The sequence below is a fragment of the Mugil cephalus genome, chromosome 16 (genome assembly GCF_022458985.1).
Source record: "Mugil cephalus isolate CIBA_MC_2020 chromosome 16, CIBA_Mcephalus_1.1, whole genome shotgun sequence".
In the NCBI taxonomy this organism is placed as follows: domain Eukaryota; kingdom Metazoa; phylum Chordata; class Actinopteri; order Mugiliformes; family Mugilidae; genus Mugil; species Mugil cephalus.
Genome location: NC_061785.1, coordinates 5,767,239 through 5,786,754, shown reverse-complemented (window position 1 = coordinate 5,786,754; position 19,516 = coordinate 5,767,239). Strand labels below are relative to the sequence as shown.

The following is a 19,516-nucleotide window of genomic DNA, read 5'->3' as shown; positions in this document are numbered from 1 at the left end:
CACCGACACCACCTGATATCTGTTATTTTTAAAACCGAGGTACTGGATCGTTTACATTTGTGGTTACAAAGGTGTTTTTAGTTGTGCAAAGGAACAAAAAAAAACCCAAAAACAAATCACAGACTTGTTTAGTATTTACAGAAGACTGCTTCAAGTGTAAGAAAATACAGTGATAAATATGAAATCTGTTAATTGCTACCGCCCCCGTTAAAAATGGATTGTCGAATACATTCTGTCACTTATCTTCATAGTAGAATCACTACATATTCCGTAAGGGTCCGATCGTTCCTATTTAGCACTTTCATCTATGACTTTTATTAATTACTACGAAAAATAAAGTGAAACGGTGGCTTCCGCACATCTATACAAATAAAAAAAAAAAATTTATTTGTCCATTTGCTCTCTTCTAATGTCAATTTATTTATTTACTTATGACCCACACAATCCCAGAAGTGTAAAATTTAATTATGTGTCAACTGCTACCCCCGAAATAAAGATTTAACCAGCATTTAGGTCCCGCTCTTGCATCGCTGCTGCTGCTGCTGCTGCTGAGGGCGTCGCTCTTACAACCGAGCAAATACGACGGAGCTTGTGCAGAAAGTGAACCCCTCGCTTCACATTTTGTTTTTTTTTGTTTTTTGAATAAAACCCGAGAGAAATTGCACGTAGGAGCCGTTCACGCTAAACCCCAGTTAGTTAATCAGTGTTTACGTCGACCGTTACTCGTCACACGCCTGCGCTGTAGTGTTAGGAGCTGCGACTCCGCGTGTAAATTGGATCAGCACATCCGACCTGTCTTCGCCTGATTCTATTCACATCTCCCTCCGTTAGGATAAAAGCATCTTGGCGGCGTACAGCAGTATCCCACCCAGTCCGGCGGTGGCGGCGATGGCGATGACCCTGACTAAGAGGAAGTCCATGGAGTCCTCCAGCTTCGTGTGCAGCTTCAGGACCTGCCGCTGGGTGTCCTCCCGGCCGCCCGAGTTCTCGATAACGTGGTTGGCCAGGCCGCGCTTCTCGTTGAGCGGCATTTGCGCGGCCACTCGCTGCTCGGCCTGCTCCTGGGTCAGGCCGTCCCTCTGCATCAGGCGCAACAGCTGAGTGGCAGGGTCACTGAAAAGGAACAGACAATGGGGGTTATTTATGGTGCAGCCAGTGTGCCTTGTTAAAAAGAAAAAGAAAGAATCCAGAGGCAGTGACTCATGCTAATAAGGCACACGGAGAGAGGGATGGAGAGGGGTAACTAAAAAAACTTGCAAAAACTCGCCTTAATGGGCGATTTCTGTCAAAAACAAAACCTCAAAATATTTAATGATTTCAAATGTGAAGGCGGTAAACAGCCTAAAAAGTGATGTGGAGACACGGAGGGAGCGGCGGTTCACTCACCAGTAAACCACGACCGTGTGGTTGAGGAACTGAGTGAGACGTCTGGTCTCAAAGAGAAGGGGCACGTCCAGCACCACGTAGCGGTACCCTAGGGAGACAGAACGAAACAGAACGGATTAACGTCAACACGTCTTCAGAACGCAGATAACACGGCTCTGGTTAATTACTTTTAGAGAAACCGCGAAACAAGCGGCGAATGAGAACTTTACGGCCATCCTGAGCCGCTATAAAAAAGAATCCCACCTCTCAGAAAGTAGAACAGGATCTGTTTCAGCATCGCCTTGTGGATCTCCGGGTGGGTGATGGAGTTGAGCAGCTTCCTCTTTTCCGCGTCGGCGAAGATGATCTGGCCCAGTTTCTGCCTGTCGATCTCCCCGTTCTCCAGCAGGATCTCCGGCCCGAAGTGGTGGACGATGCGGGAATAGGCCGGAGTGTGCGGCTCCACGACTGTTAGCGAGAAAAAGGTCATTGCGGTGTTAAGCAAATGATCAGATGAGACTTTATTGAATCTCATTTCGGGGAAATTCAAGTCGAGAAGAAATCGAGTGGTGACCAGAAAAACTAATTAAATGGGACGCAGAGAGAAGGCATAACGGGACAAACACAACAGTCAACAAAAACACTACACAAGAACAAACAGTGGTGGATAAAGTGGCTATAATAACAGGCTACTTATCGGCTCAGTGGGATCAGAGCTGTATGTAATTAAAAAAAACGTGGAGTCTTAAACTGTTGCTTTGTGGACGTGAACTTTAAGGAAATGTGAAAAACACATTTGACTCAATTTTGTAATCAAATGAATTCGCCTCAGATTTTCTCCTCCACGAGGCTGCGCGCTCTTCACCCGGCTCGGTGACCTCTTTCTCTTAACCACACATAAAGCATAAATCCCTGCAGAGACGTCGCCCCCCCATGAGTCACACACTCTTAACGAACCTCGCTTATCTGAGAGACTGTCGCCCGGAGAAGGCTTCAGCCAGCGTTTTTTTTTTCATGTCGAATCTGCATTCGCAGCGTAACAGTTCGCAGCGTTAACCAACCTTTCCTGGCCACGACGTCGGCATCGATAATGGGGCAGCCGAGCTCCCGCAGCATCGAGGACACGGTGCTTTTCCCCGAGGCGATGCCTCCCGTCAGTCCCACCAGGTACATCCTGAAGAAGAAGACACAGAAACTGATATATAAATAATATCCATGAATAAAACATGAAATCTGTACGTCTCTGCATCGGCTTATTCACACATTGAACCTGAAGAGTTTCTGGGGCCACGCAGGTTAATTTGAACGTCCTCTAAGTGCAGATTGAGGTGTGCACCCCCTCCACAGACGAGCCAAATGAAAAGCTTTTACTCTCCACCAGTCAGAAACCTCTTTGTGAAGCTCAAACTAGTCCAACTGCCTTTGAATTCATGGCGAAACTGCGTAAGAAAAGTGGGAATTCAACTGCATGGATGTAGATTTGGATGCTGCTGTGTTTCTGTTATTTATCTTTGCACGTGGACTAAAATTGGGGCTGTCAGAATAATAGAAACATGTCAGTGAGAGTTGATTCTTGGTGCAAAGATTTCATCCAGGACTTTTTTAATTTTTTTTTTTAATTTACTAGTGTACCTAATGAACTGGCAAATGTGTGATTTGATTGAAATATTTGCCACCAAGTCACTGCTTTATTAAGCGAGTGAAGTCTTAAATTGTTGCTTTGTGGACGTAGCAGGACAATAAACACACAACTTTTATTTCTCCATTACACAAGCAGACTGTTACACCTCTAATTGTCCCACCATAAACAAGAGACAGGTAGGAACTAAAATTTGAAATGATAATTGAAAATGACACACATATAAATAATGTGTAGGAGCTGATACAGATATAATTAAATTAACCCTATAAAGTCATTTAAATAATATTGCACTAAATTACTAAACCAAGGTTAACTTGAGGAAGATATTTTATTTTTTTTCCCTTAACCTACTTCTGTGAACTTTTTCATTTTAACTACACATAAAAACTTAACAATATTTAAAGCACAAATATTTTAATACACACATTCAGGAAATTAACGAATAAAGTGCTGCTTTTTTTTCTTTAATAACCCGCCCCCTGCTGTTGCACCGGATGACTACACACTTAAAATATATATATACATAACTTAGTTTTACTGGTCTGAAGAGAAAACTTTTAAATTATTCTTGACTAAAATCATAATAAGCCCATAAACACGTTGCTTGAATCAGCTGAAGAGTTGCTGTTTGTTTGTTTTTTCACCCAAACTCGAGTTATTTATTTTATTTATTTATTTTATTAATGAATGAAAGCTTTTATTTTTACCTTGTAAACGTGAGGGGCTCCTTGAATGGACTGAATGTACAGACTGAATCCGAGCAGAGCCTCCACCCCAGAGTCTGGGGCTGGACCAGTAAATAAAAAACAAAAAAACAACTAACTAATATGTTACGCACACAACAAAAATAAATAAATAAACGCGTTAAAGCTCGACGTTTTGTCAAGACGCTGTTATCTGAAACTCTTGACTTGTTCTTAACTGACTGCTAAAAACATAGCTGCTTCTTAGCTTGACGAGTGCCACCTCGAACACCTTCCGACCTCTCGCTTCCTGCCTTTGACGTTAGTTCCGTCTTCCCGAGTTCCCATCCAGATAAGTCAGAATCAGAAACCAGAAGCTTAAAATGATCATATTTGAGGAAAATTGTCATACATAACCGATTTGACGCTGCTCAGGATCATCTGCTACGGTAAAAAAACATAATCGGAGAATATATAGACACCTTCACGTTTGTAAACAATGTGACGTATTTTGAGGGGTGGGGCTTAACTGGAAGCAAAACATTTCAAACATTAGCATATTTCAAGAGACTGTTTTGGCAAGAATGGACGAGGGAAACGCATATTTTCAAGAATATACTAATACAATCATTCCCCGAGACTGTGAGTGTTATTTTAACACGTTGACTGATGGGACTATACCAAAGGAGAACGCAGAAGCCTTTCCAACATAGATATTAACAGAAGTAAGTGGAACTACTGTGGAGGGTAAAGTAACAAGTGCAACTTCTGCTTCGACACCCCTGAGACATACAACTAATGTTGCGTTACCATGTAACAAGAATCTCCTAAATAATGATTAACTTAACGTGATTTCAGTCAAGACTCTAACTCATAACGTTTTCCAGACTGAAACTGACGATTTGTTACTTATTAATCTGACATGATATGAAGTGTGCAAGTTGTTGATTGTCTCACTCCAGTCCTTTCTTTTAATCACCAAAGTCAAACCAAAGTTGTCTACAACTGGCAGTGGCTGATATGTGATAAAACTTGCTGATCATTTTGGTTTTGGCACCAAAAATACAGCAACACTACATTTTCATGCTTGAAAGCGACAGTGTTTGCCTCCAGCTAACATCGAGACGTCACAATGATGTGACCATCAGGGGGTCTGTATTATAGCTTATAATGTGTTTTTATATTTAATTAAACTAACAGCACTGTTTGTGTTTGGTAGTTGCCATGTATTTAAAGGGTCAAATTATCTGTGATTTTTGGCATTATTGATCGTACAGAGGGTGATATCATTGTACAAATATGATAATTATCATGCGTAAGACAACACCGGAGGGTTTGTAAATCTAGGCTGAAGGTCAGAGGGGACAGAGCATTTTCTGTCGCCGCTCAAAAACTGTGGAATGAACTGCCTCTGCACATTAGACAGGCCTCTTCACTGTCTAATTTTAAAGCTATTTGTAAAACTCACCTATTTTCCTGGGCTTTCCACACTACATATGTTGTTCATTTTATATGCACGTGCATTTTTTTTGTGTCTTTTTATTGTGTCTATTTCATCGTACAGCACTTTGCATCTATTTAAAATTGTGCATTATATATTGGATTGGATTGTTCATGGTTGGGCCCAGCAGATGTGAGCGGTCACAATTCACTTGATAGATCGCAGCCTCCTGACAGAAGTTAAATACTCTGTTTGCAGTGTGAGAACGATCAGCCACAATCTTAGCTGCACGCTTCAGAGTCCTGGAAGCTCGTCAAGAAACTTCAGCCTGCAGCCGATCACCTTTTCTGCAGAGCGAATGACACGCTGCAGTTTGCTCTTGTCCTTAGCAGGGGCTGGAGCATGCTAGGCGGGGACGGAGCTGGTGAGGATGGATTCAAGTAGTACATCCTCTGCTGTGCTGTTTTGATGAGGGCACTGATGTTCAGCTCTCATTTGAGGTCCAGGGAGATGATGGTGCCCAGGAAACTGAAGGATGATCATCTCCACTGTCTTGGCAGCGTTCAACTCAAGGTTGTTACGGCTACACCGAGTCATAAAGTAGACACACGTTCTCCAATGGGTTTATTTTAAAGAAAAACACAACATATGCAGCATGACTGAAAATGGAAATGCATTATTGTTCCACATAAAATACAAAAAAATAATAATCCGTAAAAATAAACCTTACAAGTCCATTTTCCATTGGGAAAAACATTAATCTTCTGCTTTCTGATCTACACTTGGCTTTTCCATATCTGAAGAAACAGGCAGAACGGCCGAGGGGCTGTGGGAATGTTTGGACCTTTTCCCTCTGTGGACCAATTCGCCTCCGTTTTCCCCTTCCTCCCGCTCCAGTCGGCCTCTTTTAACAAAATGTTTTATCCTGGACTCCAGGCTCTCGCAGCACGGACGCTCCAGCAGAGGCCGATAGTTTCTCTGCCTGCTGCCCTCTACGAGCAGGCAGTGGCTGGAGGACACGCCACCTGCGGACGAAGAGCGGAGACAAGATTTTAATATAACAATAATAATAATAACATGTGAAGACTGGAAGTGTAATACTACACTTCCAGTCTTAGGAAGGAAAATATTAAAGAATGCAGAAGAATAGAAACCTACAAGAAATAGATTTTGGATAAATTTGGCGATTTGTGCATAGCAAGTGCAGCACAACATCTTTCACCACATCTTTCATGCAACGTCTTGCAAATGAGGTTAAGTCGAGTCACTGACTATATTTACATGCACTGACAGTATTGAAAGTAGACATCCAACTCATATTTCTAATAATGTGCAACAGGCTATTTGGCAAAGTTTTCCAACTAGTGACAGAACATCATTATCCAAAAACCTGTTCTTCTGGTCACACAAGTGAATCCTAAACAACTAAATGAAGCTTTGATTTATTTCGAACACAGTGTTTTTAAATTAACTCTATAAGCTGCATTTAATGTGAAACATCAGCCAATACTGCATATGCATCCATTATTATAATGGATAATTGAAGAAAACTTATTTCATATCCTAAATTACAAGTGTAACTCCAAAATAAAAGGATTTTTACACCTATTTTGAATTATATTCAAACACAAATACTTTTTCCCCCTCAACAAATACAAATACTGGATGCTTTGCACAGCCCTCGGGTGTTTTGATTTATGTAAGGAATAAAAAAAAGAAAACTTAAACCTTTAACTGGAATTAAAGGTGGCAGTGTAAGCTTGACCATTGGGATGGTCTGACTCTAGTCAAATGTAAATAACATGCAGTGTAATACTAAAATAATAGTATAGTATAAAATATAATAGTATAGTATAATAGTATAGGCATTAAGTTTTTTTTTTTTCACCGACACGTTGCACGGTTTATTTTCTTGTATTTCACATGCAAAAAACCACATCTCATTTCCTGAACACAGCAGTGGCTTTCATGCTGCCTCAGACTCTACAGACTCTCACCTCTGACCTCCAGACCCTGGATCATCCCGTGGAGGACGTGGGCCTTGACCGCGCTCTGAGTCCAGTGTTGCTGCAGAGCAGTCAGGACGTGGCTCAGTTCCTCCGTCTCCCGCTCCCAGCTCAAACCTTCGAAGTGGCAGTCGTACAGCACCAGAGGATAATCTACTGCCATGCTGGAAACAACACAGCAACGGGAAAAACTGATTCACCCTGATTCAGTTAAAGATTTATACCGTGTTGTGATTTTCTTAAAGCAGCTCGTTCACCTGTACTGGGGCTTCCTGGGGTTCTTCTCGACGTCCAGGAGCTGATTAATTATCTCCGGGGCTTCCAGCTTCTGCCCGATCAAGAGAAGCACTGCCATCATGCAGCGCACCTGCAGCAAAACACAACATGAAATTCATTGCAAATGTCATTAATTGACCTGAAACAGTAAATAATACTAAAATAAACCCAATTTCATACAAATACAATGACGGGAAATTAACAGAATCTATATCTTATAAGTTCTCCACGTACCTGGTGGTAAAGAAAAGCTAAGCCCTTGATCTCAAATATAAAGAGGTCATGTTGGTTCGTGCTGGAGTCGTGCTGAGGCTGCACAGGCTCGACCGAGGCCGACAAGATGGTCCGTTCAAACTGCAGGACTCCGTTGCCCACGTCCATTTTGCACAGGTTGCGAAAGTCATGAGTTCCCTCGTACCTGCAAAGATTTTCCTTCAGTTAGGTTAAAACATCCGCGAATGACACCAGTGCTCTTTGACCGCGTGCCTTCACCCACCTTTTTGCAGCATCCGCCATCAACGTCACATCCAAGGATCCTCGGGGGAAGTAGTAGCGGTACGTGCGGGACTGACAGTCGAAGCGCGCACTGAAACCTTCTGCTGCCGGAGCCCAGTCTAGGATCCTTATATCCTGAGGCAGGACGCGGTTCAACATCTTCACATATGGAAGCTCAGCAGCAGCTTTTGACTTGGTACTAACGTCAACGTTTTCAGGGAGCGCGACGCCCAGTCCTCCGCCAAACTGGGTGGAGCGCAAGTCGATGGTTATGACCTGCGAGGGAAAGACAGACGAATGATTCTCCTTCCTGGTTTAATGAAGACACATCTTCATCTCGGTGAACTCACTTGGGAGAAAGCGCTGACTCCTTTATCGGTGCGACCGCAGCGGTGGTAGTTGGAGCTCTGGCGGTCCTGAATCAGCCGAGTCTTCAGCAGAGCCTCGAAGAGCCTGGCCTCCACGGTGTTGTCCGTGTTCTCCTGAACCGCAAAGCCCTGGTAGGCCCAGCCCAGGTAAGCCAGACGCAGGGCCACGTGGCGCCAGGGGTGCGCGGTAAAGTCAAACGGTCGGTCTTTACCTGCCTTCTTTCTCTCCTTCCTGCTGGTGTTTCCGTCGCTCTTGGTGTTTAGGTTTTCGTTAGGAGGTGGACTGGTTTCACCTCCATCTTCACTGCTCTTCTTCAGCTGGGATTTAAGCTTCTCCAGCTCTGACTCCAGCTCCTTTATTCGCTGGATTAAAGCAGCTGACATGTTGCTTCAAAAAAACAAACAAAAACACATTTAAACTCTATAAATTCAGTATTTCTAAAAGGTGCTGTTAGCAAATCTTCTAAAACCTTAAAGACTAAATAATTGCTTTATCTTTGCTGACATTAACAAGTACGTAAATACTTTAATTTATTTTAATTCACATCCTTTAGTTCAGATAGCTGGTTTGTCACCAGTGAACTCTGTATTGACTAGCTAAGAGCTACACGCAATCTGTTTGGAGTTAAATAAAAAAGATTTATTATGACTAGCGAGACGTAAATAATATTATTATAGTAAGTGGACGTACTTACCGTTATTTTACGTTCCTGTTTTATCACTAAAACTCTGGTTTCCAGTCAGTTTTCTGGATTTCAACTAGTGCACACATGCCGCTAAACTCCGTGGTAGGAGTCGGACAGATTTGGCGAACGGACGAGTTTCCGGTAAAGGGTTTCTGGGAAATGTGGTTTGCTGCGATCTCATAAAGTATAAATAATAATAAAAATAATGTGATTGAAATATTAAAAATAACAAATAGAAAGAAAGAATGAAAGAAATAGAAAGAATAAAAGATTATAAAAAATAATATAAACGTTCCTGGTTAAGTAAAAAAAAAAAAAAAAAAAACTACAAATCTTACAAGTCATCCTAGAAATGACTATATATAGGCAATATTAGCTCAAAATAAGACCTCTTGCAATGTAAGTTGTTAAATGTGAAAGAAAACACAACACCCACAATATATTGATCTGCCATATTCATATAAAGCAGGATATTTTATTCATGTTGTTTTAGCAAGTTTTTTTTTTTCCATGTCATACACCATAATGGATCCAACTATTTCTCTGTCATATACCAGGTAACCACATAGAAGAAGTATGGAAACAGTGGTGCAGTATGGAATTATTAAAACTGCAAAAACACACAGTTAAAGTCCTCAAGAGGCATTAACTGATGTCTTCATAGCTCTTTCGTTTTATGTCCATACACAAGCACATGCCGACTAATACTCCAAAAATCTGAAACAGGCAAAAGGTCATGTGTTAGTGGCAGCAACTTAAGGCATAAAAAATCATCAGCTGGGGAAAACAATGATAAACAATGATAATAATTTGTCCTGTTCTTAGTTTTCAAATGTCTGTCATTGTTGGAGATCGATTATAATATAACAGGGAAATAAATGTGATTTTAATTTTACATTTTAATTATTATTCTAATTATTATTATTATTATTTTCAGAGGTAACTTGTCTGACTCATTGCCAGGGGAGCAAAAAACCTGAAATTACGATTTAATATAATTTGTAATCTCCCATAATTTTATTTTTCTTGTTAATATGGTGTATATATATTTCTCTATCTAACTAAAAGGGATTATCTTTGATTTACCTTTCAATTGACTCATTATGACACTATTATATTGTTAGCCTAATAGCATAATTAGCTAAATCATAGTTGAACGTTTGTGGGAAATAAGAAAAAAAACACAATTTTTAGCAACTATATTGGTATTTTTGTAGTCAAAAGATGACTTAGGCAATTCTCAGAAACAAGACAAGCATGTGACATTATACTGACATGGGAACAAAAACAAAATACAGTTTACCTCCGTGATTCCAAGAGCGATGCAGACAGCGCCGACCCACAGAAAGTTTTTCACCAGGAAGAACTTGATAGCCCTGATGCAGCCCTGAGGACGAGCACACGGCCATGAAAATCTTTGTTCGCAGGGATGACGTGAAATTGAGCTAAAATGAGATTTCACAGCTGACCTTAGGGTGTATTTTTGCCTTGTTGTGTCCACAGCCCTTGCGCTTCACCAGGCAGCAGGAATCGGGAACGGCCTCGTGGTTTTCCCAGCCGCTGCTTTTGGACCAGTCAGTGGGGGCAAGTGCACCGCAGCAGCTGAACTGGAATGAATATAACACATTTATGAAGCACTGAAGATGCATTTTTTACTATTATTTATTGCTATGATTAACAATATTTAGAACTGTTTGTGACTGTGAAAAAAAAAGATCTTATTGAGGAGGGCAGGGTGGATGGATGGGTTGACCAAACACTGGACTCTTCCATAAGGCTAGTCACATATTTATCATCGCAGTTATGACAATGACAGTCAAAGAACATTTGCCTCACTTGATTAAGTTGCCATAGCATTGAACTCTTTACAGGGAGGAGATCGGGGTGGATGGATGGATCTACAGAACGCTGTAGTTGCTCTTTATGTAAATCTTGGCTGACAATGTCCATATGGCTTAGTGGTTAGATTAGATTAAAATCTCTGGTTTCTTTTATTCAAAGGTTTGACCGAAGCCTTTGGTTGTCTGGTTTTCAGCAGTTGAATATTTCACGCCGGTGTTTTGCTACTAAGGCCCTGGGCAGAGAATACCTGGAGGGGTGGACACGCTGGTGCTTTAACATAGATGACATTGGATAGTTGGAGCAAAGTGGGCTCAAGATTCAGCTTTGGGGGGATGCTGTTATAGCTCAAAAATGTCACAGGGACTAAGGTGAAGTGGAGTCATGGGTTTCAAAGGAGGACGTTTAGTCATGTTCTCATAGGCCAACAAAAGTCATGTAGAGGAGGTCAGGGTAGCTTCACCAAACAGTCCCATATGGTCTAGCGGTGAGGATTCCTGGTTTTCACCCAGGCGGCCCGGGTTCGACTCCCGGTATGGGAAAGCTTTTTAGCATTTGGTATATTACTTGAGTGGAATTTATATTCAGTTGGTCAGCAGTAGTTTCCAACATTTAGATACATGTTGCAAATGGTTGTTTATTGTATATATGCAATTGATATCAGCAATGCATTCCCATATGGTCTAGCGGTGAGGATTCCTGGTTTTCACCCAGGCGGCCCGGGTTCAACTCCCGGTATGGGAATAGCAGACTTGGACCTCCTTGGGCTTGGTGTGCATGATGGTTCTCTCTTAACAGGGCACATGGGTTCAGTAGCTGCTTCTCCGTGAAAATTTTCAGAAAATAACCAATATGAAATGTTGATAAGGTACAATGGCTCTCTGTTGGTAGGTTTTTTACGAACAAACTGTGACTCTTGTAAAGTCTCATCTCATGATGTCCCCTAATGCTCTGAAATTCTCGTCAAGCGAGACGTCAGTTTGAGGAAGATGGACTTCCTTTTTTTCACTTGAAAAAAGTGTTTCCTTTGCACTAATAAGATAAACTGTTATGTCGATACATCTGAAAAACACCCTCATGAGAAAGGTAGTCGTTTCCATTGCCAATATTTTATTACAATATTTTGGTTTTGCACATTTCTAATCCTCTGGAGTTAACAGAGGGTTAACAGAGATCGAATATAATGTTCATATAGTAGTATGTTTTCATTCGTATATAATCACAGGTCCGTAAAATATGTTTACTTTAGCTTAAGGCCTACACACACCAAACTAGCATCAGAGAACGATACCGTTGTTGTGATATATAAATCTATTTGAATGTTCAGATAAGGTTAATTAAAGATTTCTCTGTGTGCACTTTAAACTTCGTCGTTAGTCTGGAGCATGCAAATGAAACACCGGCTCAAGAAAGGATCTTTTTACATTTGAGGGAGGGGTACTCAGCCGGTTGCAATCTGCAACCTCACCCCTAGAGGCCTCTTACACGTGCCCTTTAAATTGGGGGAATCGTGACTAATTGAGCAAAGTGAGCAACTTCAATAGCAGGAAATAATGCTCTGGGTGCTATAATATAATCTTTATACATCGTCTTTTAAGATTTTTACACATCGTGCTTGAATCCTCTCACACGTTAATTATGAATTAAATGAACTTTTCAGTCTACCGATGCAAGTACAAAACCCTGCACATCACCTTCTCCTGGATGCTGTTGATGGCGTGTCTGTTCTCCGGCCTGTATTCACTGAACACCCTTTGTGCTTTGGTGTTGATAGCACTATTCATCTGCAGGAGGGCAGTCTGCGGAGAAACAAGATTATTGTTGTACTGCCTTCAGAACTGGGCTTTATTGTTAAGAAACGTCCATTGTTTGTGACCGTTATCTCGACTTATTTCCCTTTGAGCAGGATTTAAAAGTCTCACCCTACTGCGGAAGATGTAAAAGGCAGCTCCGGTGAATATCTCCAACATGATGATCACGATCAAGATGGAGATGAACTAGGTCATGGAGAAACAACGTGAACAATGTTTGAGATCAATTTCACCGCTGCACAACAACCATCTCTTGCAGAAGGGTTTAAAAAGGAGAAATTACATAATAATGTATGCCTTTGCTGCACAATCAACCACAAAATCCTAAACACTGACGCCCGGCATCCCACAGAGATATTCTTGATGTATGAGGAGACAATCTGAAACTCATTAGGGAGAGTCAAGGTACTCACACAAGCCACCACAGAAGAATTATTAACGATCGCACCGAAAAAGCCCAAGAGGGCCACGACGGCTATGGTGACGCCCACTGCGATGATAACTATGGCAATTTTAGACAAGTTGCTCCCTGCGAGAGTGCCGATCTGTGTAAAAGTCGTGTATTGCAGCACTCCGATGACAATGAGGGCAACTCCGGACGCCTGAAAAACAAGTTAAACAACTGGATGTTAACATAGTACCAACATCTATGATGTAAGCTGGATGGTTTCCAGGTATGGGAAGAAGCAGTTTCTTGGAATAGTCCCATATGGTCTAGCGGCTAGACTCTAGCCGCGAGGATTCCTGGTTTTCACTCAGGTATGAGAGCAGCTATTTCTTGGGAAAATGGTAAGTTGCTTGATTGGAACTTATATTCAGGTAGGCAGTAGTGGTTTCCAACAGATTGGTTCATGTTTGCACTCCAGATGCATGAAAAATAAGTTTGACAACTGGATGTCAACACACTGCCAAACTATATTACATGTATTGCAGTGGAAATTACAATAAAAAAAAGGTAGAAAAGTGATCTGGCTTTAGCTACAACCATATATAGTGAAGTCCAGTCTAATTGGGAGGAGGTTGGGGTCTGTGAATGCACCAGTAAAACATTGGTCTGATTAATGATGTTAGCTGTATAATTATTATAGATGGTACTAATAAGGTCCCATATAGTTAAATAAGGTAGAAAAATGACCTGGTTTTAGTCACAGTTTAATGAAGTCAATCTATAATGTCTGATCTATAATGTTAACTGCATGGTTTCTGGGAATGGGGGGAAAAATCAGTTTCCCATATGAAACGTTTGATTAGAGTATATATTCAAATAAACTGACATAACTGGTCCCATATGGTCTAGCGGTGAGGGTTCCTGGTTTTCACCCAGGCGGCCCGGGTTCGACTCCTGGTATGGGAACTTTAAACTTCCATGAACTTTGGAAAATTCCTCAATGATAATGTTTATGTACAGGTAGCTGCCAGTGGTTTGTTCATTCATTTGCACTTGAACTCCATGAAAAACAAGCTTAACAACACACTTCCCACCAATGTTACGTGTTTTGAAGAATTTCGGGGTAACAAAGTCAATGGGAGGAGGTTGAGGAGGTCTGTGAATGTACCAATAAAAAATTGGCATGATCAATAATGTAAGCTGCATGGTTTCCCAGTATGGGAAAAAGCAGTTTGCAGAATACAGGGTTCCTACGCATGTATGGAAATTATGGAACTTGATTTAATAAATTGCCAGAATAATGAAAACAAACGATTTATTCAATTTTTTTTTCAATAAATATTTCAATTTTTTATTTTTTTACTGAGAAGTCTGAAAATTACAATCTGGAAAAAGTATGGAATTTTGACATTTTAAATGTGTAGTAACCCTGTTAATGAAATGGTCGATGACAATATATTTATGTGGTTTCCGTTGCATGATTTTTATGGTTAAGCCAGTCCCATATGGTCTAGCGGTGAGGATTCCTGGTTTTCACCCAGGCGGCCCGGGTTCGACTCCCGGTATGGGAATGTTACTTTCTTAAAATTTGGTAAATTCCTTGATTAGATGTTATATTCTGGTGGTCATCAGTGGTTTACAACAGACTGGTCCATTCTTTCACTCCAATGGCGATAAGGGGAAACCTGGATGATTAACCCCTCGATTATCTTAAAATTTACGCCTTTAGCAATTTAAACTTCCAAATCTATGGAGAAATATGCACCAGATCAACATAAAATCAGAATATTTATATAATTTATAAGTACGTGTTTATTGTTATTTTCAACATTTGGCATTAAAACTGTTATCAAGAATATATATTATGCCAGAGTCCACATCAATGTAAATATAATTACAAGACTATATGAAAAGTTTCCTGCATTCATACACAATTTAACCATTTATTTTGGTCTTAAGGGTACAGAGATAGATGTTGACTTTAGTTTTATTAAACTGTCTAGAACATAAAGCCGTCCAACGTTATTTGTATCATGTATTTAGAGCCTGTAAAGACCAATAGGGATCTTTTTACACAAATCTGTTCCCGCTCCCTTTGCTCATCCCCAGAAACCCACAAGACCTCCTAACAGGAATGTGTTTGATTCACTCGGGAGGGCAAATTAATTCTCTCAGCGCCTGATGCTCCGGATTGCTTCCACTCCCCTGCATCTTTCCCTCGCATACAGTAACAGTTTCAGGCGAACGGCTCATTACAGGAACAGCGGGCTCCCTGTACTTCTTCAAAACAGTTATTAGACGACTGTGCTCTCTCATGAGAGCGATGTGCATCCCTCTTTCTTTTAAACGCACTTTCCCCATAAGTTTTATTGATTCAGTTCACTTTGAACAGCCAAAAAAAAAATAAATAAATCCGGTGGCGGCAGCACAATTAAAAAGTCCCATTATATCTCCGCCTGCTGATGCACTAACTACAAGTGAGATCATCTTTCTTTAATAAGTTGACAGTTTACTCACCAGGAAGATTGTGTTGAAGAAGAAGAACCAACATTTTATGCTGCAACAACTGCTCATAGTGAGTGTCCCTGCAAAAAAAACCCCCAAAAATATGAAATTTAAGACTTTCTTTAGTCCGAGTGTGAAGCGACAGACTGAAACCTGTGGATGTGTTACATGACCGTATGAAAATGAGCAGGCAGCCTGATAGCATTTAAATGTGATGCGCCCTTTTTAAGTTTATTTGAATATCAGCTTCAGTGATAACCTCGACAGCGGCCTCTCTACATGGAAGGCTTACGAGGCGGCACTGGCTCCCAGGGAGCAGACAAATGTGCGTTGCAGATGTTCTACTACACAACCTCGCGTCTCTGCGGCTGTTCCTAGTTGAACGCGGCGGCCGCTGTAACCAATTTGCATATCCCTCTGCCGTCGTGGGTTCACAAGGTGTTTTGAATCTTGTTTGTGTATTTCTGGAACATCGTAGGAACACCGTGCCATAATAAAATACTCGCTCACTGGATGTAGATGGTAAAATGAAACAAAACCACATTTTTGAGTAGGGTTGCTGGTTGGAGGATGGGGAGGGGAGGGGCTGTAACAGGAAATACATCAGGGTATACAATACAAAATATTGCACGGGTGTTACTGGACACCCTTTAATGACAAATAACCTTTTGTTGGAAAACACTGACTCACTGCATCTGGGAATGTCCAGGCATTCAACCTCTGTGGAAAAACATCATAGGCAATTTAATAAAATTGGCTGGGAAGTGACATGCCAATGTTCCCCAGATTAGGTTTATTGTGAGAGAAGACACAAATTCAGAACATAACGAACAGTGAACATCACTACGGCTAAACCACTAAAGTGCAGAAAAAAACCCTGAATTAAAAGAATGGATTAACACTACGGTACCTCATATGAGCTTAAGATTAAAAGGCTCAACAACAGAAATAAAGCTGAGGTGTTGATCTGGGAACTCTTTTGGACTCATATCACATGGACTGATTAGTCTGCAACTTTAAGGAAACTAATGGATGAATGTTTCCTCTTAGTTATGACACTTACAATTATTCCCATTGTTCCCATTCTTCCTTATACTTCTTATTTTAATTAGATTTTTCCTTCATTATACTACTTAAGGTTTGTTACACAAACACATGTGTTTTGAGCAATGATATATATATATCTCATACCGTAAATCTATGTACTGTTATACGGTTGCACACGCTAAACTTCATATGAGAATTTCTTTTATTTCCCACACGAACACCACAACAAGCAAACATGAACCCGTATTCTTGAGGAACTGTGGAAGTTCAGCTTCTCCTCCGATCGCTCCAACTTGCCCCGGGGGCTCCTTCCGTCCCTTTGAGCTTCTCCAGTGACATATGGCTGTGGAGCAGCAGCTGCGGGAAACCTGGTCGGGCTCCACGGGCTGGAAGGGGACGAGGGCCTGCGGCCGCGGCGCAGTAACCTCGTGTCGCGCTGCCAGGCCATCCTCTCTTTTGCCTCCGCCTCCTCGGTGGCTTCTTCCCCTTTTCTCTCTCTCAGAGCTCGAGCCAGAGTGCATCGGGAATCTGCTACTGTGTTCCCCCCCCCACCTTCTTTCTCATTAAGTCACAGCTGGCTCTTTGCACGTATGCGAGGGAAAACAACGTCGGCAAGAAGAGGTTATACCCAAATAGAGCTGCAGCCATTAAAGAACAGACAGATAAAGGCCTCTTCTCTGTGCACCGAGCCCTATCAGCCTCTTCTTATTTCCCTGCAACAACATTGAAGCTGCAGAGATAAAGAATACTTGGGAGTTAGATCTGTGTGCAGTGTGAGGTAATGCAGCCACAGGAGGGCGCCGTTCTCCCACCTACAAACTGCAAACTAGCATCACTAATGTTGGCGTGATGGACTGAGACGGGGTCTTTCTAAGTGTCTGTGGGAACAGGATGCAAAAATGATTAACTCAGGCCTCTGGATTTCTTTGAAGGACTTCTTGGGAACAGGAAGTGAAATCATTACCATAGTTGGGAGTCCTCAGTCACACACAGACAGACAGAGAGAGAGAGAAAGAAAGACCAGAGCCTTCCACCGGTCTTTGCTTTTCCTGTTGTGAATTCCATCAGATTTGGTGAAAACGCTGGTGTGATTTCCGTCCGATAATGACAATTATCAAGTAGAGAGGTGTGTCTGTGAGGGAGGCCGTGCGGTGTGAGACGTTATTAAGGTGCATTTTGTTCAAAAGGGAATTTATTCAAGCTTGGAAATATCCTAATCAAAGTGCATTTTTCTACCTTATATGGTTCGTTTATAAAGAATGTGTCCGGGCTTGGAGGGTCCAAGGCCAGGTCTCAATATTTATTGGCGCTGTCATATTCTCAAGATATGAGATTAGGAAAGAAAAATGAAGAAAAACATGAAGAAAGATAGAAAGATGGAAACAAACAAACAAAAAGCTGAAAGAACGAAAGACGACCAGGCGGAGAAATAATACATAGATGGAAAGAAAGACGAAGCAATTCAAAGAAAGAAAGAACAGAAAGATAAATGGAAAAAAATAAGAAAGAAAGAAACAAAAAAGTGAAAGAATGAAAAAATTATTAAAGCTAAAGCAAAAAATAAGATGAAAGGACAGAAAGAAAGACAAAGGAAAAAATCAAGAAAGAAATAAAGAAAGATGAACAGAGGGAGAAAGAAAATAAAGCAGATGAAGTAGAAAAAAATTAAGAAAGACACCAAAGACTATTAATAATAAATAAAAAAAGAAAATCATTCATTTGTAAATTTTCCCACTGTGGGATAAATAAAGGACCATCTCATTTTATTTTGTCTTATTCCAAGATAAATGTAATATACTGTGAATATAATGCACGTTGTTGAGTTTGTAGACCCTCTTTTCTCTGAGCTCCACCTCCTTCATGATCTCTATCAGCGGACAGTTAAGCTCCTGCAGAGTCGACTCCATCAATCTTTACTTTTAGCTCTGGCAGCTCGTTTGAAGTCCAGAGCGGCTGCCGTGGCTCCACCATGTGGTTCTACTTGCACATACCGGGGCCACGCACATGTTTACATACATTCCTCCGCTGGACGCTGACTGGGGCGCGTCCACGTTAAAGCGCCGGGTCCTTACGCAACGTTTGTTACTGTGGAGGTAGAGTCTTCAAGACTAATCAGACACAAGTTATATGTATTTATATAACGTTCGTTTTACTGAACTAAATTACATCATGAGGCAGCGATTTACAGTTTAACTCGAACCCGTTTAGTGGAATGTCAGCTCTCATCTGTCAGAATGAAACTAAGTTTTTATATATATAAAAGAACCACATAGTGTCATAGGAGGACAGAGCGAAAGAAAGAATGAAAGGATAATCCTAACAAAACGTTTCATAGAAAGAAAGAGTCATAGAAAGAGAGATCGAGAGAACGAAAGGATGAAATTAAGTTTCATAGAAAGAAAAAAGAAAGAAAGAAAGAATCAAATAGTGTCAAAGAAGGATAGAGCAAAAGAAAAAAATGAATGGATAATTCAAACTAACTTATAGAAAGAAAGAAAGAAAGAAAGAAAGAAAGAAAGAAAGAAAGAAAGAAAGAAAGAAAGAAAGAATGTCAAAATGAAAGAGAAAGAAAAATAACCAAACAATGAGTGTAAATAAAGACGGTATTGTCCTCCATCTTCGTCCCAGACATCTCCATGCTGCTGACTCCAGGACCCCTGGACTCTGTGGGACCAAACCGTCTGTTTCAAGGCTCCTCTTTTGTCCTCGTCGATGAGGTTGAGAGAATCTGGACCAGATAAAGGCCATGTCCTCTGTGTCTAGTCGTGTTTGTTGTCACTGAAAATCAAACTGATGAAATAAAAGCTTTATTTTATGTTTGTAAAACTTTAACAGAGAGAAAAGATCCCCCCCAACCCCACCTCCCACCTCCCAAAGGCCTGAAAACCAAAACACACTGAGAGATCCGTTTTGCAGACAACAATGGCTCAACAAAAGCTAACCCCGAGCACACCTTGGGAGACA

The 19,516-nt window shown here is 41.1% G+C and overlaps 3 protein-coding genes and 4 non-coding genes across 7 annotated transcripts; 4 read left to right on the top strand and 3 right to left on the bottom strand.

The window, feature by feature from the left end:
- dcakd (dephospho-CoA kinase domain containing) lies at positions 1 to 3,979 on the bottom strand. Its single transcript, XM_047609890.1, has 5 exons — positions 3,715 to 3,979; positions 2,427 to 2,539; positions 1,630 to 1,833; positions 1,387 to 1,474; positions 1 to 1,113 (listed from the first exon to the last, which is right to left on the bottom strand). The coding sequence occupies exons 2-5, from the start codon at positions 2,536 to 2,538 to the stop codon at positions 828 to 830; spliced, it is 690 nt and encodes a 229-aa protein (XP_047465846.1). The 5' UTR covers position 2,539; positions 3,715 to 3,979; the 3' UTR covers positions 1 to 827.
- Positions 3,980 to 5,735: 1,756 nt separating this feature from the next.
- pus3 (pseudouridylate synthase 3) lies at positions 5,736 to 9,114 on the bottom strand. The gene is made up of 7 exons (XM_047609888.1): positions 8,972 to 9,114; positions 8,259 to 8,664; positions 7,910 to 8,184; positions 7,648 to 7,831; positions 7,395 to 7,504; positions 7,129 to 7,301; positions 5,736 to 6,156 (listed from the first exon to the last, which is right to left on the bottom strand). Exons 2-7 carry the CDS (start codon positions 8,658 to 8,660, stop codon positions 5,888 to 5,890), a joined length of 1,413 nt encoding a protein of 470 aa, XP_047465844.1. The 5' UTR covers positions 8,661 to 8,664; positions 8,972 to 9,114; the 3' UTR covers positions 5,736 to 5,887.
- Positions 9,115 to 9,543: 429 nt separating this feature from the next.
- On the bottom strand, positions 9,544 to 15,734 carry LOC125022897 (CD63 antigen-like). Its single transcript, XM_047609889.1, has 7 exons — positions 15,518 to 15,734; positions 13,026 to 13,214; positions 12,724 to 12,798; positions 12,496 to 12,600; positions 10,432 to 10,569; positions 10,266 to 10,349; positions 9,544 to 9,679 (listed from the first exon to the last, which is right to left on the bottom strand). Exons 1-7 carry the CDS (start codon positions 15,572 to 15,574, stop codon positions 9,608 to 9,610), a joined length of 720 nt encoding a protein of 239 aa, XP_047465845.1. The 5' UTR covers positions 15,575 to 15,734; the 3' UTR covers positions 9,544 to 9,607.
- On the top strand, positions 11,272 to 11,343 carry trnae-uuc. Its single transcript has one exon. It is a non-coding gene; the product is annotated as a tRNA-Glu (tRNA).
- trnae-uuc lies at positions 11,474 to 11,545 on the top strand. Its single transcript has one exon. It is a non-coding gene; the product is annotated as a tRNA-Glu (tRNA).
- On the top strand, positions 13,895 to 13,966 carry trnae-uuc. Its single transcript has one exon. It is a non-coding gene; the product is annotated as a tRNA-Glu (tRNA).
- trnae-uuc lies at positions 14,500 to 14,571 on the top strand. The gene has a single exon. It is a non-coding gene; the product is annotated as a tRNA-Glu (tRNA).
- Positions 15,735 to 19,516: the final 3,782 nt, after the last annotated feature.

What these genes read in the sequence shown, in the direction of transcription:
- pus3 (XM_047609888.1), bottom strand. Translation starts at nt 8,660, where the DNA reads ATGTCAGCTGCTTTAATCCAGCGAATAAAGGAGCTGGAGTCAGAGCTG. An exon ending in TAGCTTTTCTTTACCACCAG is followed by an intron (nt 7,505 to 7,647) that starts GTACGTGGAGAA and finishes GTTTTGCTGCAG; the next exon opens with GTGCGCTGCATGATGGCAGT. An exon ending in CCCAGGAAGCCCCAGTACAG is followed by an intron (nt 7,302 to 7,394) that starts GTGAACGAGCTG and finishes TGTTGTTTCCAG; the next exon opens with CATGGCAGTAGATTATCCTC.
- dcakd (XM_047609890.1), bottom strand. Translation starts at nt 2,538, where the DNA reads ATGTACCTGGTGGGACTGACGGGAGGCATCGCCTCGGGGAAAAGCACC. An exon ending in CCTGTTCTACTTTCTGAGAG is followed by an intron (nt 1,475 to 1,629) that starts GTGGGATTCTTT and finishes CTGTCTCCCTAG; the next exon opens with GGTACCGCTACGTGGTGCTG. An exon ending in CACACGGTCGTGGTTTACTG is followed by an intron (nt 1,114 to 1,386) that starts GTGAGTGAACCG and finishes GTTCCTTTTCAG; the next exon opens with TGACCCTGCCACTCAGCTGT.
- LOC125022897 (XM_047609889.1), bottom strand. Translation starts at nt 15,574, where the DNA reads ATGAGCAGTTGTTGCAGCATAAAATGTTGGTTCTTCTTCTTCAACACA. An exon ending in TTTACATCTTCCGCAGTAGG is followed by an intron (nt 12,601 to 12,723) that starts GTGAGACTTTTA and finishes GTTTCTCCGCAG; the next exon opens with ACTGCCCTCCTGCAGATGAA. An exon ending in TCGCTCTTGGAATCACGGAG is followed by an intron (nt 9,680 to 10,265) that starts GTAAACTGTATT and finishes TGCCTGTTTCAG; the next exon opens with ATTTTTGGAGTATTAGTCGG.